Source organism: Vigna radiata, chromosome 6 (assembly GCF_000741045.1).
Source record: "Vigna radiata var. radiata cultivar VC1973A chromosome 6, Vradiata_ver6, whole genome shotgun sequence".
NCBI lineage: Eukaryota > Viridiplantae > Streptophyta > Magnoliopsida > Fabales > Fabaceae > Vigna > Vigna radiata.
The window spans coordinates 35,095,198-35,122,225 of NC_028356.1; the positions used below are offsets into that span (position 1 = coordinate 35,095,198).

General features: G+C 31.3%; 2 protein-coding genes across 3 annotated transcripts; both read left to right on the forward strand.

Moving 5' to 3' along the window:
* The first annotated feature begins 889 nt into the window (after window positions 1-889).
* Window positions 890-4,777, forward strand: LOC106764248 (NAC domain-containing protein 71). 2 transcript variants are annotated; one of them, XR_001375893.2, is made up of 4 exons: window positions 890-1,646; window positions 2,193-2,456; window positions 3,870-4,199; window positions 4,286-4,770. XR_001375893.2 is itself a non-coding variant. In XM_014648507.2 (3 exons), the coding sequence occupies exons 1-3, from the start codon at window positions 1,203-1,205 to the stop codon at window positions 3,990-3,992; spliced, it is 831 nt and encodes a 276-aa protein (XP_014503993.1). In that variant the 5' UTR covers window positions 890-1,202; the 3' UTR covers window positions 3,993-4,777. The 2 variants fall into 2 exon arrangements, 1 of the variants encoding a protein (XP_014503993.1); XM_014648507.2 differs by having other exon boundaries at window positions 3,870-4,777.
* Window positions 4,778-21,800: 17,023 nt separating this feature from the next.
* On the forward strand, window positions 21,801-26,932 carry LOC106764982 (probable E3 ubiquitin-protein ligase RHG1A). The gene is made up of 6 exons (XM_014649450.2): window positions 21,801-22,230; window positions 23,369-25,108; window positions 25,284-25,334; window positions 26,037-26,135; window positions 26,230-26,370; window positions 26,462-26,932. The coding sequence occupies exons 2-6, from the start codon at window positions 23,462-23,464 to the stop codon at window positions 26,591-26,593; spliced, it is 2,070 nt and encodes a 689-aa protein (XP_014504936.1). The 5' UTR covers window positions 21,801-22,230; window positions 23,369-23,461; the 3' UTR covers window positions 26,594-26,932.
* Window positions 26,933-27,028: the final 96 nt, after the last annotated feature.

Consider the following 27,028-nt stretch of genomic DNA (forward strand, 5'->3'; position numbering starts at 1 on the left):
TATTTTAATAAAGCTTTAGTTGATATTTAAATAATATTATAAATAAAGTATTTTGTATATAAAATTTGAATTATAATTATATTTTTCGATAATTGTATTTATTAAATATATGATAATTTTATAGTAGTATTAAAATTATAAATTTGAAATGTTATAAATATAATGCCAGTTAAGCATTTCCTTTATTAATCTTAACATTATATTAATATATTTTTGGGTAGAGTTATTAATTTTATACAACCGTGTAACATCTAAATATTCAAAATAAATAACTCATTTTACAAATATAAAAAGGCAAAGAACTTTCACTATTACTTTTACGTTCTCATTTCAAAATTCTAAACAATATAATAAAAATTTTCATACTAATAAAATAATTATGAAATTTCCTAGCTGTATTATTTTGCATTTCTGTATCACAATAAATATAAATATCTAAACTAGTTAAAGTAATGATATAAATGGAAAAAAATTTAACACTGCTCAACTTTAACGGCGGGCATATGAATAAAATACTCTTGTAAAAATTTGAAATTAAAATTTTTGAAAGTTTTTTATTCGAATAATCTACGAATAGTGAGTAAAGAACTAAAAACAAACGGATATTATTCGAACTTCTTTTGAAATTAGATTGGTAATACCGGTCAACATATATAGTTAACATTAATTATTAATCATTAACCATTAATTAATAAAATTCTTAGACTTAATTAAGTGAATATGCCTTGATACGGCAACGTAGCGCAAAACGCTAAGCAATGTCGCAGAAAAAGCAGCATTATCCGCACATATGACACGTGTTGATCCATCATTGGCTATTGCTCTACACCGTCATGCCCAGGCCGCAGCAGATTCCTCCCCAAGGTCAAAACAAAGTAAAAACCAGGAAGTATGTGACCAGGTGCTCCGCAGCCGCACGACGTATGATGGTTGAACCACTCATGAGCCACTGATATGAGGCTGCTGCGACTAATGATACCATCACCCGGCTCCACCGTGGGCAAATGAAATGGCGTCGTCACAGCCAATCAATAGGCGCCATGTCCCACACGCACAGTCACCGGCGGGAGAGTGGCAAAGCTTGCATAACACGATTCTCGTTCTCACTACAAAACCACACTCGCTCTCTTTTTCTTCGTTCTTTCTCCCATTTCCTAAATCCTCCTTAAACCCTAACACTCTCAATCTCAATCTCATGATTAATGGAAGACCGAGCGCAAGATGCACTACCCCCTGGTTGCCGGTTCTACCCGTCCGAAGAGGTTCTACTCGGCTACTACTTAACCAAGAAGAACGAGAACCGGGAGCAGAGGTTCAACGGTTTTGATTTGATCAAAGAACTGAACCTGTACGATCATGACCCCTTCGAATTACCGGACGCTGCGTGCTTCCCGTACGGTTACCGGGGGAGGAAGAAGCATTGGTTCTGTTACACCGTTAAAGAGCCCAAAAGCCCAAGCAGAAAGGTCAAAAGCGGGTTCTGGCTCCGGAAGGGAAAGGTTCGGGATATTCGCGATAACGGTGGGATTGGGAACGCTGTTTTAGGCACCAGGTCCCGTTTCGTTTTCTACGCCGGGAATTCGCTGAAAAAAGCTACCAGAACGGATTGGATTTTGTACGAGTACGCATTGGTTGACCAAATTCTGGTACGGTTTCACGATTAATTAAAATCACACCATTTCTTGGAATAGTTCGTTTGCTTTTGGAAGAGCAATTGAAAACTGATTTTAATGTAATTAGATTTATTCTTGCATTTACTTAAAAATAAAGTCTAGTATTGGAAGTTACTTAATTTAACACCACCTTACTGAACAACACTCAGCGCTCATCTTGAAAAAGGAGAGAAAAGCAAGAACAGCGGATGCGCAGTAGAGCTCTTCAAAAGAAGAGCTCTGATACCATCTCAACGTTTCTTGATTGTGTCTGCATGGTCTTGGCACACTCCATATGCATGGTGTTGTTCGCTTCAGTGTAAACAATAGGAGACATAAAGGAAAGAAACAGAACAGAGAAAACCAAGAGCATGAAAGGGAAAAACATGTATTATTGAACTGAAAAGAGAGTATTGTCTTAACAGGAGAGTGTTGTCTGATTGATTGATTATACTGATACTTCAACGTGATTTTGATCATCTAAGCTGAGTCCAAACAAGCCATTGATTAATGTAACGAATTTGATTTTTGCATTTGCAGGCTTCTTTTGTGCTTTGTCGTGTGGTGAATAAGCCTCATCATAAGAATAGTCCATCTGAAATTGGTCGCAGTTGTTGTGCTGAAGAGAGTGCAGCTGTGGTGGTGCGACACATCGGTGTTCAACATGATGGATGTGTTGGAGGTGATGACGTTTGTGATGATGGATTTGTTAATAGAGAGATTGAGGCCGCTGAGAATCCAATTAGGCGTGGTGGTGAACATGATCATGCTGCAACTGTTTCAGTTGCTCAGGGAAGTCAGCCGGTGAGAATTAACACTTATTTGATAAGCTGTCTTGTACTTTCGCAAATTGCATGACTTAGGAAACTTACTGCACATGTTAGAATGTCACATAAGAACGTAACTGATGGTTTTATTTCAAGGGAGAACTTGAATACAGTTTCTTAGGAGGTGTTGGCATTGTTATCTAATCAGAGATTGGAGTTTTACCTCAGTTGCTGATCTTTACTGAATTTTTTATGCAAACTTATATTTTACTGTCATTAAACTTTAATTATGGGGCTGTTTTTATGTTTGTTCTTTGTTTAGCATTTGGCATATTGTAAAAATATAGCGAAACATGAATATAAAAAGTGGAACCTTTTGTTTTTTATAGAATAGAATTGAACGATTACAATTTGTGTTAATTTGTGTTAAGAAATTATTGTTTCTGCTTACTTATGCTTCATTTTTGTAACCATGCATCTAAGAAAGTAAATTTAGTGGTTTATGATGTGAGGTTTGACTTATATACTATAATTTGATAATATGAAATTTTCAACATATTCTTTCATGCCTAGAACTAAGTATGGAACTAGATATTTGTGGGTGACAGATAGTGTTCTCATAGCGAGTGACATGATAGTTCTCAACAAGCTTTGCTAAAGTAGACTTTAATACAATCTTAGAAAGTGGATTTAAGTGTACTTCAACTTTACAAAATTGACTTATAAGATAACGCTTGGATCTATGTATATAATATAAGTTGGTTATATTTTTAGTTGATGTAGGATCTCCAATAATACAACACTGTGTATGACTTACTACTAGGAAGGCTTTGTGTGTTGGTAGTTTTAGTTTGTGGAGCTAGATAGTTCCATTGGATTCCTTTGAATTATTTTTGTTTCAGAGTTGTCAGTCGCGAACATCAGCAGTAGCCTGAAAAGTGCAGTCAGAATTAGGTTCATTAGCATAGGGAGTCACTCAAAATTTGTTGCAACTACTATTTTTTAAAAGAAAAGACTGAAAATTTTTAACTCATTCATGTGATGGTTCTTTTCAGATGGCATTTGCATCCATATTTTACTAGTAATAGAACTTTTTCTATCAGAGGTAACATCTTAAGTTTTTAATTCTTGTCACAGCATGTCGCTAAAACTACAATTATGTCACTATGCTCTTGGATATTCGAAATACATACGTGTATTTTGTTTCATTAATGTCTTCGTAAAAGTTGAGCTGTCTACTCTTCTAAAGGTGGAGAACACATGTAATGGTTAACAGAAAGCTCTGCATGTGTAAAGTGATAGTTACGCAATTACTTTAAATTTGTCCTATTTTTTTATTCATTCATTCAGTTTTAGCATATTCTTCCTTGTACCTTTTCTTTTTATTTATGGTGGAGAATATATTTTTTTTAAAGTATTAAACTCTTTTGGTTGCTGCTGTGGTTATCAGGTTCAGGAAAGGCTTTCTGGACTTCCCTGTGACGGTGCATTGTTCAATGAAGCTGTGATACCTCAGCAGCATATGCTTTCCATTCTAGAGGAGGATTTCATAGAATTGAATGATATTGTATGAATTGGTTGGTTGTAAGAGATAATGGGAATTCTAATCCAGCTATCAGGAGTATTTGTCACCTGAAACAATTGTATTCAGAATGGATAACTGACTCATCGAAAGGAGAGAGATTTATGATATTGAGTAGCTGTTCCACTCAAATGAAGATACATACCGTCAGATGGGTTGGGGCGAATGTCATGGATAATGATCTCTTCGCTTGTTAAGGTAGTTACTTTAGATCTTTGTATGTTAAACTCTTGAGCCCTACTTGAGGAAATATTCAGCGGATCTTCTTTGTTTTGGGCATGCAGATTGTTTTCCTCTGCCTACTGAATGGCAATTGGCTCCAGAGCGATAGAGTTAGAGTTAGATATTGGTATTGGTAATTGGAATATGCAATTTACACTTATATGCCATGAGCAACTTCACCGTACTTCATACTTTCGTTCCTACCTTGAATGAACGACCTGTTCATATTTAAATTATATTACATTCCTGGGGCCATCAGAATTTACTATCTACACCTTAGTAGCAGGGCCTATTCGTAACTGTCTGTGGTACTTTATTTTTCCTATCTTGTTCAAGAGGTAAATCGGATGAACTCCAAATTGTAAGTGTTACAGCATAACGATAGTTATATGATTTGCCTTAACCTTCTATTTACTTCTGTGGTTAAGCTGACTAATTTTATGATTTTCAGGGTCTTTATGTCTTGATAAATTTCTCTATAAAGACTCAGAGGAGAATAAACATAAGAAGTAAAATAAGCTTTTCATAAAGCTAAAAGTAGTTTATGCATTAATTGAAAAAACAACTATTATAGAAGTTAATATGAGAAAAGTTTTATAAATTAGCTTATATATAAGCCAATTTTAGCTTATGAAGAAACCTATTTCATTTTTTTTTCCTCTTTTGTAAGTGTTTGTAGAGACTTTATTCAAATTGGTAGTATGCAATCTGGTACTATGCCATTTATATCGTGGTTTTTATCAACTGGATCTGTGTAGTTTCTGTATATAACAATGCTGCTTGTGCCTTTTTGTGTGGGTATGCCACTGGTGGTATCAATTTATGTTTGTCTATTTGGGGGAGGATCTGCTCTTGTTTACTGCATTTTCTATGTATTTTATGCGACAGATTTCATTTTATGGCTACTTGTGTGGTATAACTTCTGTTTTTGAAATCCAGTTGTCTTCCCTTCTTTTGGCTAAAAGTTTGAGCTTGGCACTTAAAAGGCATGTGAATCGGTTTAAATTGTACTTGATTGCTATGTGATATGCAAAAGTTCCAAAAACTAGGAATCAATGATCATTTATCTATTGAATGTTGTTTTCTGCTTTGTCTATGACATTATTGTGTGCGAGATCAATGCACGTTCAGTGAATTTAATATGGTCCCCGTTAAAAATCATGACTCTTTTTAGTGAGTCTGACATAAAATTTATCCAATAGTAAAGAATACTCTATATTGTAAATGTAAAGAGTGTGCTGTTCGCAGCATCGATATAGGAACACAGTGTAGTTTGTATTTGTTGTGCTTTATGTGCATTTAATATACTGACATTTGGAAGTTCATAGTAGTTGGTTTGTGATCTGCTGTGTGATATGCTTTAACTTCAAGTCTCATACAAAGATTTCAGAAAGTTCATGGTTCCTGAGACCCGTTTCTCCGTAAATATGATGTTATTTAAACATCTAAACATATATATCTTTGAGCTTGAGTAAAGATGTCAAAAAAATTGGGCATACTTTGAATGTTGGACCAAAGAATTATATTTTTGCAGCAGTTATTCTTTCTTTTACCCAAAGCATGGGGCATTGCGTGCGCCTGCCAAGTTTGGCACCACCTATGCAGAAATAACTTTTTTTGGGTGGGTCGACTCAGTCCCAAAAAAAATATCATTGTTTGAACAGATTGATGATCTTATTTGCGTGAATACTGCCAATGATAGCCTGATCCGTGACCCAGTGGATCAGCTCTAGTGTTTTACTTGTGCATGAGTTGAAATGAAAGGTTGTGTAGGGTTGAACAAAAAATAATAATAACTAGGAAAAGCTTATATAGATTGCCTGAAATTTTTGGTTAGAAATTCAATTGCTTTTATCCCAAGAACATATATTTGTATATTTAGTTTGAGTCGCGTCTTGTTTGTGTTTCCCAAGAAAGCAAACAAATAAGGGTGGTTGCCTTGTATTTTCAGGTACTTACTTATACCGTCTTGTAGTTTTAGTCAAGAAAATTAGCTGGCCTCCCATGTCATTTTCCTCCTACTTCAGATGTTGTTTCCAGGCAATGCCGTTTGATGTTGAAGTTATCAACTATAATCAGTCGCAATTTACAAAAATTCTTGTAGAAATAACAATAAAAAAGCATCTTTAAAAGTAGGGTCTTTTATTTTTTCTTAGAAACTTTGGAGAAGCAACTTGTGTAATATTAGTACAATGATTGGGGATAACAAGTCACTAGTTATTTTCGTTTATATCAAGCTTGAGCTACATCAAGTTTATTTAATATTTGATGATTTACGAAATAGGTCAGGCCAAAACTTTTTATATTTTAAACTTAGTTTAAAAGGTTATATGCCATTTAAAAAAATAAATACAAATAATGCAATCATTAAACTTTTACTTACTCTTATACAGTTATTTTTATAAAAACTTTAATGCACTGCTGAGATTATATTATTGGTCGAATTCAAAATGCTTAAGCATGTTAGTATAGATGAAATTTGGATCGAACGTAAAAATAAAATGGAAAACTTTAAAGTTATGTCAAGTCTTAAAAGACTTGGAGCCTTTATCTCAAAAATTAGGTTAGACTGGTATGTTGCATGGTGATCTTTGTTTAGGGTCAATTCCACTTTATAATACACATTTCACACATTTAAATCCTTTTGTCTGTGGGTTTAAATAGTTAAATTTAGTATATTCTAATACATATTTTAATAAAACGTGATTCGATTAGATATTTCATTTTTTAATGAGCACTCACAGTCAACCAACCTTGATTAGCTTAGTCTAGATATACACAAAATTAATAGCTTATCACAATGATTCACCTTTCGTTTATCTGTCAAATTATTTACATTGTCTTGCAAGGGTGAATGGAAAACTATTTTTGTCGTGGAGAGGTATTTTGATATTTTAGAATAAATTAACCACTATTTTATGAATTATTTTTAGCATTACAGTAAGGTAACGATTTCAATTAAAAGGTAGCATTGAAAGTATTACAACGAAGTTGATAATATTCTGGTGGTTAAAATATTTATATTATGCTCAATATAAATGAAATACTATTTAAATAGCATATAATACGTACATTGTTGTTGGGTGTAGTGGTTGCCAGTGGTTCAGAAGTTTTATAGTATAATGTTAAATATTTTTAACAAAATTTGGTATAATAATGGCAGAAGTGTAATTTGTTAACGCACACACATTAACCTAATAATCTTTTTTGTCAAAAGTAGGAATAATATATATATATATATATATATATATATATATATAATATAATTATTAAATAGTAATTAATTTTAGACAAAAAATAATTAGTCATTATAATAATTAATTTAGATATTAATTTATAAATTGAAAATTATTGGTATTTATATAATATAACTTGATCGGTTAAATTAGATTCGTCAGGTTAATCATGATATATGATTATCAAACTAATCCAACAAAATAATTGCTAAGATAAATAAAGTCACATCTTCTTATGAAAGAATATGACTGGTTGTTTAAATTATTGATCGAAACGTGCATCTAGAGTCATATCGTGACATGTGGTTATCAAACTAATACAACAAAATAATTGATGAGACAATATAAAACTGCACCTTCTTATAAAAGAATATGATTGATCGTTTGAGTTATTCATTGAAGATACATTTAGAATGATTAAAAGCATATGCAAATATTAGCATAAATTAGCATGATAATTGTGATTAATAAACGATTTATATAAATAAGGGTTCATGTGAGGTATTGATGATCATTGATTTATGCATTTAATATCAAAGTGATTGAACCATTTTTACTTAAGCATCGAAGTACCTTTTATAGGTACCATCTGAGCGATTGTGGACTAAGCAATAATTGGATTAAATTGAACGGAGCAGAGGAGCAGAGGATTTACAGGTGAAGAGAGAGAAAGAAGTTGAGAATCGAACTACTTTGGAGTTATTAGTACTTAACCAATCCAACATAAACATTTTGATGCCTATCGTAGGATTGAGCGAGCACTTATAAACTCATATAGTGACCAAAAGGAATATGATGAGCAAAGTTGTGTTAGAAAAAGCTTTGGACGACCAATTGGACCTGAGTGAGATGATAAGGAACCTACAAAAGCGGATGGAAATGCAGAGCAAATTTGAGGAACAATTAAAAGCCTTTCACACAGATAATGCAATTATGCAACAGGGTTGGGGTGCTAAGAATCTTGTGCCTTCCACCTCGACACTGCCCAAACCAACCAAACAATCACACGATGAACCTGACCATATGGTTCAGGAGAGTCATGGGGCCAACAAGGATCATAACTCATCCATTGGGACAGTAGATACAATCAAGATGCTCTTATTCACTGCGACATTCTGGAGACCCCTTACCTGATAACTAGATGATGCATATTTTCGATAAGTATGATGGCTTCACCAACTCAGACGAACATATTAAAATATCATGAACTAAATGACATTGTATACGATAAATGACGTCATCTAATGTAGGGTCTTCTCCACTTTGTTAAAAAGGGAGGCCTTGACTTGGTTTTCCCTCCTACCGTCAAACTCCCATTGACCTTCTTGTCACCATCCAATCAAAGTTCTAAGCACAATTTTCCATCAATCAACTCCCACTTGATCTCGACCACCTTGGTTAATGTAAGACACTTAACCAATGAAATTAGTTGTTGGGTGGAATCAATCAAGTTGGCTTGTGGTCGCATGGAATTAGTTAGGCAATATAGCTTGTGGTCGAGTAAATCACTGTTACCTTTAGTAGGCAACAAATGATAATAGTAGGAGGCACACAATCTTCGACAAACGGTACTTAACTATTAGCAAACGACACTCAGTCCTAATTGGCAACATATAGTCCTTAATAAGTAGCATGTGACACTCAGTAAGCAACATGTAACTTCAACAAATAGTACTCGGTCCTCTGCATACGGCATATATGGCTTTCAGTAGATAAAGTGTAACCTTCGACAAATAACACTCCACCCTTGACATGTGACATGCAAAGTGTGTTTTACACTAAATTATCATAGAAAGATATCAACGTCAATAAAATTGAATGACCAACTATATACAATACAAAAATGAATTTCTTTAACGAAAATAGTATCTTTAATTAATTTCATTATTAAAAATTCTATAAAATATAATTCAACTAGGTTCCTTATATCATAATTAAGATTTAAAAAAATTCTCAAGCCATTGAAAAAATATATATAATTGCTGAAATCTAGTATGCATTTATTTATGTGCATTTTGTCATTAAATTAAAAGACATAAAATACATATTGTAAAATAAATATCAATTTTTCACTTTAAAATACAAAATATATTTTAATAAAGATATATATTGTTAATTCCTCAAGTAATCCACATTCTTGATTCATAACCTAAAACATGCCAACAAAATTTTGTCTAACACACAAAACTATAAAAATCCCTTTGATTTTATTTGCAGCAAAAGTTTAAAGACAGTATAAGAATATTAGAATATTGTGCAAAATGTTCAATCTAATTTATCAATAACAGTAAAATTCCTTGACCAAATTTATATAAAATATAGATTCTATTTAATGAATATACAAGTTTTGTCTATATATATAAGATCAACCTTTTCATTTTTATTTAAGGTTAAATTATAGTAACATTTTACACATTGAGATGGTTTATTTTTTCTTAGAAGAATATTTATATCTTATACTTCATTACGTTCTTTTATGACACCACTTTCTCTATATTAAATTGAAAACACATGTAATATTGTAACATAGTTTTGTATTTTTGAGTATAATGGTATAGGACATAAAAGTAATACGTATAGGAGTAGTATGTCTAAAATTATGTGGGTGGCTCAACATCTTGAATTCATCACCTAACCCTTTGTCTCAACTTTGATCCTTCTTTTGTTGTTTAGTGTCACTTTTAATAATTCATGTGCACACATTAAGGTCAAACTTCTCGTTACTGCTGCATCCTCAATTACTCTCTCTCTCTCTCTCTAATTTCTATAGAAACCCTAATTTTGGATGCTGAATTTTGGTTCATGTCTTTGAATTTTTGTTTTGTTGTTTTATTGAGTCTGTGGCTAATACTCCCATCAATTATTGGTGCAAGAATGCTTTCCCAAATAAACTTTATAGTGCTGTGAGCTGTCCAATGCTTTCATTTACATGTGGATCTTCCACATTTCATTGGTGGTTTTAGACTAAAACTATCATATTTTGATAATATTTTTTTAATAATGTTTTAATATTATTTATGTGTTATTTTATTATTGGTTCAAAATTATTTTACAATCAATAATAATAATCATAAACAACATAGAATGACACATAGATAATGTTAAAATATGATCAAATATCATTATTTTTTAGATTATGAAGATGATTAAATTAGGTATAAATAAGTGAAAATATATGTTATCATATGATTTCTGAAGTTAAGTTAAATTTAAATATGGTATATGGGATTAGGTTCGATTTTAAAGTTAATTTCTTTAAATAGTATTACAAATTATCCTGATAGGATTTGTTTGATTTAGTGCTACATGTTATTATAAACTATACATAAAACTTTTAGTTTCACCGATGGAAACATCTGGTTCTTGATGTAATGCGTTAAGATTATATGCTTAATGAGATATAGATATAAGTCATAGTATATGAATTTTATGATGTTTGATTAAACTTAATATATATATATATATGGGGTTTGTTAACTTGCGTACGCCTGTTTTTCAGTTGGTACATTTTACAATGTGTACCGGGTTTCAGTAGACAAAAATACTCTTATATCATGAATTCTAAGTTTTAAGGTTAAGGATATTTTAATAATTTTCATTCTCAAAATTAAAAAAAAAAACAAAAGAAATTCAAAACCCTTACCCACCTCTCTCATTCCTCTCAACCTTTCTCTTTCATCTCTTTCACTCCAACATTTTATCTCTACCAAACCTCCTTTATTCCTCTCAACCCTTTCTCTTTCATCTCTTTCACTCAATACATTTTCTCTGTCATCTCTGCACTAGCTCTAACTAAAAAAACACTCATTATTAAATAAAATGGTTAGAGAAAAAAAATACTTACATAAATAAAAAAATTAAAGCACCTAATTTTTTCTTTATATAATTATAAATAAAATTTCAAGATTTAGAATTTTTATTGTTTGATTTTATAATTGAGAATTTTATTGTATTTTAATTTGTTTTTTCTTTAATAAAGGAAAACAAGTTAATGAATTTCTACCAAAAAAATTAAATGGTCACGGAGCAATGTTACGTAGTAGTCTCATAATGTAAAAGAAGGATGTTGATAAGTCTTTGTGCAAGTTGTGCTCGTCGATTATAATATATATAGTGAAGATAATGAAATTAAAGAGAGTTTGAATGAAATTTTTTCGAAAGGTGAATATGAGTAAATCCTTTAATAATGAGTGTTTTTTTAGTTGGGGCTAGTGCAGAGATGATAGAGAAAATGTTTGAGTGACAGAGATGAAGGAGAAAGTGGTGAGAGGAATGAAGGAGGTGAGTAAGGGTTTGGGGTTTTCTTTTTTTAGTTTTGAGAATGAAAATTATTAAAATAAGGCAAGTGTTTAGGGTTTGGGGTTTTCTTTTTTTAGTTTTGAGAATGAAAATTATTAAAATAAGGCAAGTGTTTCTGATTTTTTTTTTCAATTGGAGCTAGAGTAGGGATGACAAAGAAAAGGTTGGAGTGAAAGAAATGAAAGAGAAAGGGTTGAGAGGAATGAGAGAGGTGGGTAAGGATTTGGGGGTTTCTTTTTTTATTTTTTTAATTTTGAGAATGAAAATTATTAAAATATCATTGACCTTAAAACTTGGAATTCATAATATATAAAGGTATTTTTGTCTACTGAAACTCGGTACACATTGCTAAAATGTACCAACTAAAAAACATACGCAAATTAGCAAACCCATATATATATATATATATATATATATATATATATATATATTATCTTGAGTTATACAAGTATCTAAATTTTATATTTTTAGATACTATTTCATTTCAAATGTCAGACACTTGAATTTGTTACAATAATATTTTATATATTTTTTAAAAATAGATTAGTTTTTTATTATATTTTTTATGGTGTCTTAATTATATCTATAAATACGTAAAAAAATATTGTTTACAAAGAAAAGTAAGATTCGCTAAACTTATAATTTATTTCTATCGATAGCAATTTACAAGAAAACACAGGAAGTTGTTAATATCATTTTTTTCAGTGTATTCTAAATAATTCAAATATAATCAAAATAATTATTTTCTCTAGTTAAAAATTAATTTAGTTACTCTATTAAACCATCAATTTGATATTTCTATACTTAAAACTTACTATACGACCCTTTTAGAGTAAAACGTTATCAATTAGACTTTCATCATAGATACCTATCACACATTCTTAATTGCATAATAATATTATTAATTTGGTTCTTATACATGCAATAATTTTAATTAATTGGTTTCTTATACATAAAGATAAAAGTAATTAAAAGTCCATCGTATATACATATATATTGTTGATAAAATTATGAAATAAATTAGATGTTTGACTTAAAAATGTTTATTGCAAAAGACACATTTAATACGTTTGTACGAAGTTGAAAGACAGTAGCATCCAAAGACCATTGGTGTATAATTTTTTTTACAGTTGAGGCATTAATGATGTCTGGTTCTTGGAAAGAAGAAGAAAAGAAAAGAAAAGAGGTTTGCATTGTGGTAGATGTGAAACAATCTTGGATTTAGATGTTGTTTTATGAAAAGATGAAAACCACTAAACCGTGTTTGAAGGCATCGCATTTGAAATTTCAACCAACCCTTGCTTTATTAGGGCTAATCATAACACAATGGACACAACTTTTAATTCATTCATAATATATCAAAATTATTAATATTTTTTTCATATTATTACATTAAATAGTGGATTCAATATAATCGATATTCATATATTTTATTTTTAGTATAATAAAAATAATAATTATAGATTTAATACAAAAATTTTAATTGTGAGATCTTTGATAATTATTTACTATAAACAATAACATTAATGTGTAACTAAATTTAAAAGAATTACTAAAAATCTTAAATTTACAAAGTAAAGGTAAAGAGTAAAGACTTTTTTTTCAAAGTTATTTGTAATATATTAATTTTCATGTGTTTAACTACTATATCATATATTATATTTTTAATAAAACAAAATAGTTAATTTAACGAAGAATATATAAAGTGTTATTATGATTATCCAGAAATAATATATAATAGCACCATATATATACGATATCTTACACTATAAAAAGATATACTACACTGAATTAAAAATGTAATATAGATTTTTGAAAACAAAAATAAGAACAATGAAACTTCTTATTTTAAGTTTTAGCTTTGCTATCAACTAACTCCTACTCACCAAAAACACTTATGAAGCTCACATTATTAAGTAATCATAGCAAATAGAGATAAAAGAGTAAGTTAAAGTACCAAAAGAACATTTATATAATTTAAGATAGTGATATCACACTTATCATCTAAATCAAACAATACAAAAATAATCATATCACCTTTAAACTTCGACCATCTGGATACATGTAATGATGTTAGACTCATGGGGGACCTGTCACGTGTGTGGTGGAACAACCCTCTCACATCAAACTACCACACACTAAGGTTAATTCGTCAAACATCTATGGTCAATACATGACCATCAGAGTAAAGATCTCCTGTTACTCTTCATGACATAACCATCATTCTCTACTTAAGATTAAAAGTTATTAAGAGTGTCAGAATCATCCTTTCAATTCCGAAGTCCCTACTTCATTATATCACTCAACATAACAACCATAAGGATTTCCCCCTGGAATCCTTTTCACATCATACTTAATCCACACTTTCCATTTCATTTGAAATCATCATACATATAACACATACTAAATCCATACACACATTTATGCTTATCATTCATAAAGCATTCATTAATTCCACACAAGTAGGTAATTAATCTATATAAACCAAGTCAACCAAACAAGGAATCAAAAGAAGAGAAAACCTAAAGAAGAACTTGAAACATGGCACCTACGCTAATATATTGGCACCCAACAAACAAATTTCCTCGCCAAACGAACCAAGCCCTCACCCAAAGAATTAAAGAAGAAAAAGAAGCCAGACCTACAAAGGAAAGTGGTGCTCAACGCCCAAAAGCGTCACTCAGTGCCCAAAAACCAGAGGCTTACTGCCTTGGACAATGCTCAACGCCCTAGAATACCGCTCAACACCCTGAAACTTGTGGCTCATCGGCTTGGGCAACACTCAATGCCTATAAGCACCGCTCAGCACCCAAGAATTACATGCTCGCTATTTTTCTGGTGCTCAACCCTATACCAGAACTACTCAACCTTATACTAGCATCGCCAACCTATACCAGTATCGCTCAATCCTATACTATAAAATCAACAACTTCATTTCTATAAATGTGAGGAACTATAAACCTATTCAGATTACCAAGTTGGCATTCATGACTCAATAGAGAGTTCTAAAATAGTTTTCGATGTTAGAATGAACACCAATTCACTCAATTGGTTCAAAATCCCCACTTCTCTAATTCAAAACCAAACCAAACAAGATAAGCATAATCATTACATCAAGAACTCAATAACTCATACCATATTTCACATATTCCAAATTAGATTTTAATGAACTAAAAGGCTAAACAAGTCTTAAATGACCTTAAAACAAATCACAAACATTAGGTTTCTTCTTAAACTAACACCTCTAGAAATTCACCTGTCAAAACCCTCAAATTTGATCCAAAACTCTCACCTTTCACTACCTGAAGGTTAAAAAATAGTTCTTAACAAATTATAATTTCAATTACAATAGCTAAAGTAATAAAAAAAAACAATATACAATAAGCATTCATCGCAATAATCCCCCAATATCAGGTATCACACATATAGATCAAGTTCAAGAAATTATACTAGAACACAACAAAATCTCAACAAGCTAAATCTCTTTAATCAAACTCCAACATACTAATTCAAATTATTAAAGCCTTAACACAGTAGAAAAAAGATATTTAGTTTTTCTTACCTAATAGGAGCTTAAACAACTCAAAAGGACTCAAAATTGTTTCCTTAGCTCAAAGAACTCTGTCTAGATCTACCAACCACGAAATCATGATCAAGGTATGTGGTTAGAACCACTGATCAACAGGGAACAACTAAGAGGACACATGTGACACGTACAAATTCTCACATGCATGGAAGATACATATAACTTAAAAGAAAAAGTAGAAACTAACATACTCTTTTTAAAAAACTAATCAGCTAGATTAGAAGACCTTACTGCAATGATCACTTTGACACACTTTGATCTTCAAATAGATAATCCAACAAGTAGAATACTTAAAAAGAATGAAGAGTTTTAGAAGAAATTGTTTTTAAAAATATAATGTGACTTGAAATAACGAAACTTATCTTATAAAATTTCTATTTATACTTTTAATTTTTAACAGAAAAATATTTGAGTCTCATACCAATTCTAAAAATTGATTTTATAAATTCTTACATTAGCTACATGTTAATGTGTTTAAAGTGTTTAAGTGAAATTTTAATTGTTTTTTATTTGGTAAAAATGAAATGTGTTATTAAAATAAATCTTTATATTACACTTGTTATGAAAATGAATGTAACTTCAATTACTTTTTAATATAATATTAAAATCTATTTTAATAAATAGGTGGAGACAATATTCGTTGATAAAAATGGTTGGAGATCGCATATATATTTATTCTTATGTATGAAGGGATTCATTTTTTTGGATTTTTTTTTTCACTTTTATTTTTCAAATTATTGTTTTATTTAAATTTATCTCACTTTTTAAATTTAACCATTCTTTAAAAATTTAACTATTTTTTTAAGTTAGATAAATAAAAATTATTTACTAAATAAATAAAAATAATCTATAAAATAAATAAAAATTATTTTCATTGTAAAATTAAAATATATTTATTTTTATAATAATAATTTCATTATTTCTTTTATCACATGCATATGTTTTCATTAGTATTCACTAAAAAATATATCAATTTTATTGTATACAAGTAATAATATCTTTATCTTAAAAGTCAATTTTACATAATTTATTATTATTATTATTATTATTATTATTTTATTTTTTTTTTTGTAATGGGTAGCCTACACAGTTCCTAAGTTGAGATGTTTTAATTTACTGATAATTATAAGTCAAAGTATAAAAATATTTACATTCAATTTTTTGTTAAAAAATAGAAGTCAACACAGATGCAGTGAAGTTATACCGGGTATAGCCCTTCTATTTTTATCCAAATATCCCGCTATAAAGTTTAATAATTTTTTCAATTTGGATTCAAATACTCAATTAGGCAAAAATATTTTGAAAATATTATTAACTTGAGTGCATATATATTTTTTGTGCATATTTAACAAAACTTGTTTTTCTAGTGTATTTAATACAAATTTCTAAAGTCAAATTTAACTGTTGGTGTAATTAATTATACTAAAAATTTGCTTTGAAGTAAAACCATCTTGCTTGTTTTTAAAGAAAAGAGGTTGATAATCAATAGAGTTCAAATAATAGCCTAAACTAAACCAAAGGAAAAACGTATAAAAATTAAAGATTAAAACAACGCGATTTAAAAAAATTAAATTAAATTAAAAAATCAAAGATAAATTATGAATTATAAATCAATGAGAACTGAAATTATAATTCCGTATAATAATAATGATAATATGAACCTCTTTGGGGGTAAAATTGTTAATGTTTTTTTTTCTGTATAATTATTTCATAAGAATTGAAAATCAAATCAGTTGGCCAAATATATAGAATTTTTTTTTGGTTCTGATGAGCTTAGATTAATTATTGAGAAGAAAACGTATGCAACAATTACGTAGAATTTAAATAATGATTCTAAAAGCAATATGTCATTTTTATTACAATAATCTGCATAAGGTTCCAGAAATGTCAGAATCATGAAAAACTTTAGATATTCCTTTGTGGATATCCATATTCCATTCAATTACTTAATGCTTCTGTTAGGTTTTCCTAATGCCATCACAAATCAAATTATATAATAAAATACTTACTTGGTGCCACTACTGACACATGGAAAGATGATAAATATACCTATTTATTTATTAATTAATTAATTATCTGGTAAAATATTATAATATTTTATTTCCATTTTTTTTTCTATCTTTAACTTATTAAAAGTTTATAAATATATCACAATATTGTATGAAATACTTACTCGATATTAAATATTCTAATATACCTTTTAATAAACATATATATTAGTTAGTTAGTTGATAATTTATGTTATAACAAATATTAATATATCTTTTATTTGTTGACTTGTAAGTTAACAAATTTTCTAAAGGTGAATATCTTTTCGACTTTCAACAAATTACTTTACTTTCAAATCCAGAAAACTAAGCTGGGATTTCTCAAAATATAATTTTATTTATTTACTTTAAATAAACAGTATTTTTCATTTATGTAAAAAGAATATATCATATTTGATTCTTTTAAATAGGACGTGAGAATATATATATATATATATATATATATATATATATATATATATATATATATATATATATATATTATAAGGTGGAAATATTATGAAAAGATTTCTTCAAACTCTTTAAGACATTTTAAATTCCAAATTACAACTTATGATAATTGAAATATTCTAAATTATCGTCTTTTCAAAGTAAAAAAAAAATTATATGTAGAAAACACTCCAACAATAATATCAATTAAATATATCATACAATTAAATGTGGTAATAATAAAATATAATTAATTTATCTCATTTATTTTGTATTTGTACAATTTTTAGAGTTTTTATTTCAATGAATTTGATTCACTTGATTAATTACTTGATTAACTTTATTTAACGTTTTGCTGATATGCAAACCTTTACCTTAATTTAATTTTATTTTGTCAATACTAAAGATGTGGTCGATATGATAATACTTTGATAAAATATATCTTAGTTTAGGTGATTGAGATATTCTCATACGTGTATAAATATTTATATTACATGAATCTCAAAATAAATAAATATATATATATATATATATATATATATATATATAATATTTAGAAAATATAAGCATGTAAACAAATACGTGTGTTATATATACCAAAATATGAAAAAGATGACAAACAAATTTTAATATAAAAAATTAGGATAACTGTATCATAGAGGACCGGTCTAAAGTCAGTCGGACGCTCAACGAGCGTGAGGCGTCCGACACGAGACATACGCGTAACCGGTAGTTAAGAGTCAGGGTTTACGGAGGGTTGCCATCTTCACGGTAACAACGACGAAACCTGCACATTCCAGGCGTGTGGGCGCGACAAACCATGCTTGAAATCAGACAGGACGGACGGTTACCAACTAAACTCTAAAAGGTTTTCACGAATATCTGCATGTCCTTTTAGTTCGTCGCGACGTCGCCCGCAAGCCAAGGTGCCGCACAAGAATTAACACACATGAACCGGACGTTCCACCACTACGAACATACCGGCGAAGCCAATTCAGGCAGAAGGAAACATTATAATTAGATTAAGCTAAAACGCAATTAGGAGAATCGAGCCTTAGATTGGGCCGTAATTAAGGAATAGTTAATCAAGGGCCATATCGAATACTATAAATACAGGTCAAAGGTGAAAGGTAGTTGGTGACATTTAATGCTCATTTATTTCACTCTATTTCTATCTCTACCCCTTTTTTACCAATACTTAACACTGACTTGAGCGTCAATTTAACACTGACTTGACATTTCCATTAACAGGTACTCGGCCGAACTCAGTGGAAGGTGAACATTCCACGTTAGAGAACAACCGGGAGAGTAAGCGGAAGACCGGACGATTGACGGCAGGAAATTGTGTAGGAATACTTGGAGACATTTCCAACCAGAACAATAAGTATGATGAAATCTACAACAACTAATTTCAATTTTTGTTTTCTTTTTCTAGGGAACCATTGTTGTAGGTAGCATGAATATAATAACACAAACTTAAATTAGTAACAGGATAAACTAGATGAGTAACATAATAAATACAAAGCACATCTGAGCTGAGAAGAGAAAAGAAAGAAAAAAGTTAGAAAGATGAGGAAGTTGAGAAAATAATAAAATAAAACATCCCACAAAAGGAGCAATGTGACATGTATCTGATGGAGGAAAAAGAAAAACTAATTAAAGAGAAAGGATTGTTTGTGGTGCTACGATGAGGATAATCATATTTTTACAACATGTTTTTGACAATATTTTAATATTATTTACGTGTTATTATGTGATTGGTTTATATTGATATTTATGATTTATTATTATTAATTGTGAAGTAATTTTAAACTAATTAAAGAATAATACGCATATATAATGTTAAAATATTATAAAAAAATGTTGTCAAAGTATTATTATTCTACAAATTACTCTAAAGTTTTCTTTTCACCTTAATTTCATAGATAAATTGCTTCTATGTACCACAATCACCTCTTTAATATTTATTATTAATATGATATTTCATATTTGATATAATCTTATCATGGATCACTCTTAATTAATATTTACTAGTATTGTGATATGATAATTACATGTAATATCTTAAAAAACACAACCTTAATGTATGAACAAAATTATATTATTTATTTATCAAACAAAATGCTATTAGGATACTAACAAGAGAATGTTTTATAAAAATTAAAATAAAAATTTAATAAGTACTAAAAAGCAATAATTTTTGAATTTTAAATCACGAAACCAAAAGAATATTACAAGGACTAAAAACTAAATATCAAGAGTATTTGAATTCTAAAGTCTCAAATAGTTCATCAATGGACCATAAATGTTGCATTTATTTTTTAAACGTATCAATACCGATGTAATAATGTTACAAATTTAATATTATCATAATTACTTCATTTATGATTTTATAGAAGTAACCTTGCCATTATTAATTCATTTATAATTTTATAAAATTAACCGCACCATTATTAATTTATTTATGATTCCAAAAATTTAATTTTACCATTATTAATCCCAGTAAAATTATTAATATTACCAGTGAACATAAGTGAAATATTAATGTTATGATTTATGAAATCCAATTGTTTTTCAAAATAAAATTATTTGGTACAATTAATTTATCGAAAATTATTTTTTTTTGTTTAAATTTTTTTCCTATAAATTAACATGTTATTTGTTTGGTTGTGAAACATCATAAAAATCCATGCAACCACATTAGGGAAGCACATATTAACACTTTGGCTAAGTTTCACCTAGAATTGTACCGACAGAAAATTTAGTGACCCTCCTAGGATGTTTCACATTTGGTTATTTTTATTTACTATTCATCTCTCCCAATTTCTTCACCCAACCAAAAGGAGATGTATGAACATATCATTGTCATGTGTGGGGAGAAAGACAAAACAACACCAACAAAAAAATAAGTCCATAAATAGTTAGTCAAAATTCATCCAAGCAAACACCAAGATTTTGGGCACAACAAATACAGAAAAGAAGGGAAAAATATTGCAAGTCTGGACCCAAGATATTATTACCAAAGCCACGTGCACCATTTTTTATTTCTAAATCAAATTCAACTAAAAGGAAAAAGAAAGAGCATGTGAGAGTATAAATGTGAACGACATGGTAAAAGAGAAATGGTCATGGAGAAGTGGGTGCTTGGCGTGAAGGAGATGTAATGCAACAACAACCAAGATTATTATTATTATTATTATTATTATCTACAAATTTGTAAAAAATTAAAAATAACAGTGCAATAATAATGAAATTAATTAAAGTTTGAATCTTTCTTACCTTTAGAGTATACTAAAATTTTTGGGAGAAGTGGGGCTGTGTTGGTGACACTATTCATTTATTAGCATTATGTTATTTTGTTGGGTTTGGAGACAGAAGGCAGAGGAAGATGATGCATTTGTTAATTTTATGAAGAAAAATCAGAAGAAAGAAGGACCCATTTGGTAAGCTGCCAAACCAGACACACCCTTTCAGCCTGTGGTCACCTTACCAATTACCCAGTGAAAAAGAAAGTAATAAATCACCAATTACCTTAATTAATTATTTTGTTTTCCATAAAGTTCATAATAAAAATTAAGACTTTTTTTTTTATGTTATTCTTCATTGGTTTTTGTTTAATCTGTGTGGGGGGATGCATATGCATTGAACACACATTGCAGAAAAGATGATGGTTTTGAAAAAAAATATATGAATTTAGAATAAATTTATTATCATAAACTAAATTAATTACTGCTTTCTTTAATCTTAATAAACTGGATGACAATAAAGAAGGGGAGAGATGTTATTTGATGAAGTCTTTTATAACAGTAACCATTGAGATTATCTATAATCATGACTATCAGATAATATAATAAGTGGTAATAATTTTTTATTTAAGATTTTCTGATTTATTTTTTTATACTATTTATTTTGTGTGCGTGAATAGTGATGAATAATAGTAAAATGGTGAAATTGAATTTGGAATGGAAGCTGCTGTGTGTCTGTCTCCACCACCACCAAGGCTATGACTTTTGCATACACTCTCTCATCTATTGGGCAACTTTTATTTTATTTTATTTTATTTCCTAAATTGAAGATTACTGCTCCTCTTTAATCTCTCCTCACAAATTTTCATTTTTCCTATCTCATAATTTTTTGATATCATTTCTTCATCCTCCACCAAGAGCAACAACACCGTTTCTTCTCTTCTTTCTTCTTCCCCTTTCCATTTCTCAGTTCTTGTTCTTATCCCTCTTTGTTTTTTTTTTCACCTCAAGTGTGGAAACGGGAAAGAATAAACAAATCCAATAAAAAAAGAAAAAAAAGCATCCACAACAAAACATGGGGTGGGGTGCTTTCTTTGCTTATTCTCTCAATTAGTCATCCTCTGATTTTTTTCCCCTTAGATCGGCGTTGTTTCATTTTCTTCTGTAAGTTTCCTGCACCCTTTTTTTCAATCTCCTTTGGTCTGATCACTCTGTGGTTTTCTGGGATTCAAAACCTATCAAGTTTGAATTTTTCTGGGTTTTTTATAATGTTTTTGGTGTTTGATTGGAGTATTCAGCCTTTTCCCAATGTTTTTGGGCTGGGTAAATGGTCACCTAACGTTTCACTGCTTTTCCTCCCCTCTCACAAGCTGTATTGGTTTTTGTTGGGTGTTCAAATGTTTAATCCAGCCCTGTTTTGAAACGTTGCAAAAGTTTTGCTGATCTCTGAAAATTTTCGTTTTTTTGTTTTTCTTTTCTGTCTTGTTAATCATGTTCTGTAAAAAGGAGTTGACTTTATTGTTATTCTTGGGTGTATGGTCTTCTTTCTCTGCTGGGTGCATAATTTTCTGAGGTGTTAATCAATTGGTAATGCTGCATTATTGGGTTCTGTACTGTAGGGTTCCTTAGCTGATGAAAGAGGTGTTTGAGTTGTGAGGGTTGGTGCTTGTGGTTTTCGAAAAATACTATCCTTGTTCTCCACCTCAGGCTGTGTTTGGGAAGTTTAGTTTTACATTGATTCATTGGTGTACATGATAAAAGGGTGTTTTCATCTCATTGGTTTGCGCTATGATGTAAAATCTGTGTGCACAGCAAATGAGCTAATCTGTTGTCAACTATTGCTGTTGATGCATTAAACAAATATATATGATTGCCTCTTAGGTGGGTAAATCCTCTACCTAATGGTGGCTTCAACCTTCCCCCATTATGGTTTCAGTCTTTCAGCTTTGAACAGATACTACCTAATGTGTCTGGAGATTGATAGGAATCTGGTTTGCTATCCACCTGATGGATTTCAGTGCTAGTTTATGAAGGGAATGAACACAGAGCTCAAGCTCTGCTGCCACTACAATTTAAAGTTTACTAGTAGATATGCAATCGTGACCGTGGTGCATTTTCAAGAAGCTTAGGATAACTATTGCTTTTAGAGTTTTAGTGACATTATGCATATGGAAATAATTATCTGAACCTGAGTTGCCAACATTGGTCACCGTTTGATGTGATTTTTACAGCATTTTACATGAAGCTAATTGGATATGTCCATTTTCAGTGCCTAATGTTCACTTTCTTTCTTGTTGGACAGATTTGCTGAGCTGAGTGTGTGACGTGCTTTTTCATCTAGGATTCCTCTCGTATAGTTAACTTTTTTTGTGTTTGGAAACTTCAGATATCTTCAATGCAAGGGCAGAGAGGTACAATTGGTTCCTTGCAAGAAACCATAGAATTTGATACATCAAGTACTGCTGCGGTTGATCAACATATTTTCTGGAACAATATGCGAAATCCCGCAGAAAACCATTTTGCACTTCCCCCCAGTGATTTGAACCCGTCTTACGCAAATCCCATAAACCATGAATGGCAGAACCTAAGTGGATGGAGCTTAGGTGAGCCAAGTTCCAGCAATACTCAGAATGAGGTTACTAACAATGAGCAGAAAGGAGAGCTAGGATTATCATCTTCAATAAGTTCTGGTGCTATAGCTGGTCCAAGACTTGAAGAAAGGCGCTTTGAACCAAACAATACTTTTTCGTTGGATAATGTCAATACAAGTTCCATGTATATGCGCAGCTCCAATTCTCACTTGGTGCCTCAGAATCTCAACCTAAATGCAAGCTTAGCAGATAGTGGCACTGATAATGGCTTTCGTGTGGAACATCCTCCTAACTTGAACAAGTCTAGTGGACCGGTAAATGAGCATATTCAACCTTCAATTGGTTCTGGTCCTTTTCTGCTTCCTTCTGGCACTAATGGCTTTTTGGTTGAGGATACTGATGGTAGGCCTGGTTGTTCTCTGGACACACGCCGTGTATCATGTAAAAGAAAGGCTGTTGAACGAAGTGTTGGACAATCTTCAGGTGGCGGAAGTTCTAGCTATAGTCAGCATACAGATGGTAATACTTGGAACACTCTTCCTACTCAGGATTATGGGGGAAGCAGTTTTAACAGATCTGCCTCAACAGAACAGGTGAATGCGAGACTCGGTCTGAGTACTGGGGATGGAGCAGCTGAGAGCATTCCTTGGTCAAATGTTGCAGCAAGCTCTGAAAGCTTCCACAGAAATTTTCGTGTGAGGATAAATCCTTCAAGTCAACAAATTTCGGTTCCACCCCCTGCAATCTCAAGTGGGAGTGTTCTTAGAAATTCTGGTGTCTCTTCGTCCTCTCCAATGTTGCAACGGTTTCATGCTGTTGATAATTCTCTGGACTTGAGGTCAGCACCACCTGTTGTTGATACTATGGTTCCCCAAAGCCAGCCACTTGTTATTCATGTTCCAGCTTTACCAAGGAATGTGCAGCCATTCAGGTGGAATGGAGGTTCCAGCTCAACCAACAATCATCCATCAAACACAGTCATATGTGCAGATAGAAATAGTTTGCCAAACGAGGAAGCAAGTTCAAGAAGTGTGCCGAGAAACATTGTAGAATACCCTATGTTTGTGCCTGCAACCAATTTAAGAAACGTGGTTAGAAATCCGGCTAGAGCTTCACACAGTGCAAATTTAAGTATCCCAGGAAATGTTGGTTCTTCATCGAGGGCAGGCTCAAATTCAGCTGTCAACCCTCCGTCTGCTCCGGCGTGGGTTTCTCGCCCTAATCCTCAGCAGTATCCTCGCAGGTTATCCGAGTATGTTCGTCGGTCCTTGTTTTCTCCTGGTTTGGAAGCTGCTGGAAGTTCAAGCAACAATTATGCTTCCTTCCGTGGCCCTTCTTCTTCATCTGGGGTAAACCCATTTGAGAGGCAAGGTGATAGTGAATTTGGAATTCAGTATTCATTACGATCTTTGGCTGCTGGTGGTGAAGGAAGTAGTAGACTTGTATCTGAGGTATGAACAATGTATTCGACTCTTATCTTGCATATTATTGGCAGTTTTAACTGCTGAAAAATATTGTTTCTTTATTATGATTCTTGGATGTGTGTATGGAGGCATCTCAGATATCAACCTATTTTTCTTTATTACGAATAATTGTTCTCTTGGACTTATATTTGCTTTTGTGCAGCTCCGCAATGTATTGGGTCTCATGCGTAGGGGTGGGAACCTACGATTTGAGGTTAGTTTTATTTCAAATTAATGATATATGTTAACAAGCACTGATATTGAGTAAAGCTTTCTTGGCTCCATTTTCAACTTCTGTTAACAGTTGCACAGTTACTTCAAACTGGTTCAATTTCTGTACATGTTTACTTGTCCTATTTTATTTTTTATCATTGTTAAGATATTTTTCTGTTCATATCCGATGAAACTTTAGAAAACAAACTTTTGTAATGAGAAAAAACTATTGTACATTACAATATTATCAGAATGCAAACAGAAATGAATCCTGGTGTAAAGGGCTTGAGGGTTTCTAAAGAAATTGTATACTTTGTTCTTGCATAGAAAATAAGCCTGAGTTTTCCTATAAGAAATTCTGTTATGTTGTCGTGATCTCAGTGTGCTTATGTTTTTCTAGAATGTTGCTTGGAATCCAATAAATATTAGGATGTTCAACTGATGTTGAGGCCATGAAATCTGGTTGTGGAGTTTGGTGTCTTGCAAAACATGATAAAAGATCTAGTGTTATGTTTCTTGTCGAAGAGTTGGGGAGTATGGAAATGGAAACTGCTTAGGATGTATTTGAAATTTATATATTTCAGTGGATTTTGTTTTGATCTGTGGAAATCACATCTGCAACAGACATCAACAAGTTGTGTTTGAGCTCTTTGAACTGATACTAAGCTAGTGTTGTAAGAGGTTTGGTTTGGTTTTATGACAGGATGTTATGATCCTCGACCATTCAGTGTTCGCTGGAATTGCTGATATGCATGATCGACACAGGGATATGCGACTTGATGTTGATAACATGTCTTACGAGGTAAATAAACACTTGTTTCAAACCACTCCAGTGTGTCGTTTAGTCCCTTTGCTGATGAGAGATTGTTATTGTGTTACACTTTTGAATGTAATAGGAGCTACTTGCTTTGGAAGAACGCATTGGAAATGTGAGCACTGGGTTGAGTGAGGAGACCATATTGAAACACATGAAAAATAAGAAGTATTCAGCTGAACCAGGTTCTCAGCAGGAGGCAGAACCCTGTTGTGTTTGTCAGGTAAACTTTGCATGTTCATGTTATAAACTATGATGCTTTTGTTCTATGCATGGTTTTGCAGATTGAAACTTGAGTGTTATGTTATGTGCAGGAGGAGTACAAAGATGGAGATGATTTAGGATCACTGGATTGTGGGCATGATTACCATACCGAATGTATTAAGCAGTGGTTAATGCATAAGAATTTGTGTCCCATTTGTAAGACAACAGGGTTGGCAACATGAGAGTTGTATGAAGGGATTGAAAACATGAGACTTGTATCAAAACATTTTAGCTTAGAAGATGAACATTGAGTGAGGCCAAAGGAAAGTGGCACAATTAATCAGAATTTTCTGCTGAATTGTAGCTGAAGTCTCTGGTGCAATGCTGCTTTCTGAATGGCCCATCTTCTTAAGCCTTAGCCAAATTTCTTATTATCATTTTTTGTTTATTTGTAGAAGAAGCCAATGATCTCCGGTTAAAGTGACACATGAGATGATTGGTGTGGATAAAAGGAACATTTCTTAACTGTAGTTTACAAGGCTTGTTTTTATACATTTATGAAATTTTTTACACATTGCTCATATTGTTTTGCTTTTATTTCAGTTTATGATGTGATTGATCTATGGATTCAAGGTAAATCATTAAATGTCAAATACCAATCTTGCATTGGGTTTTTT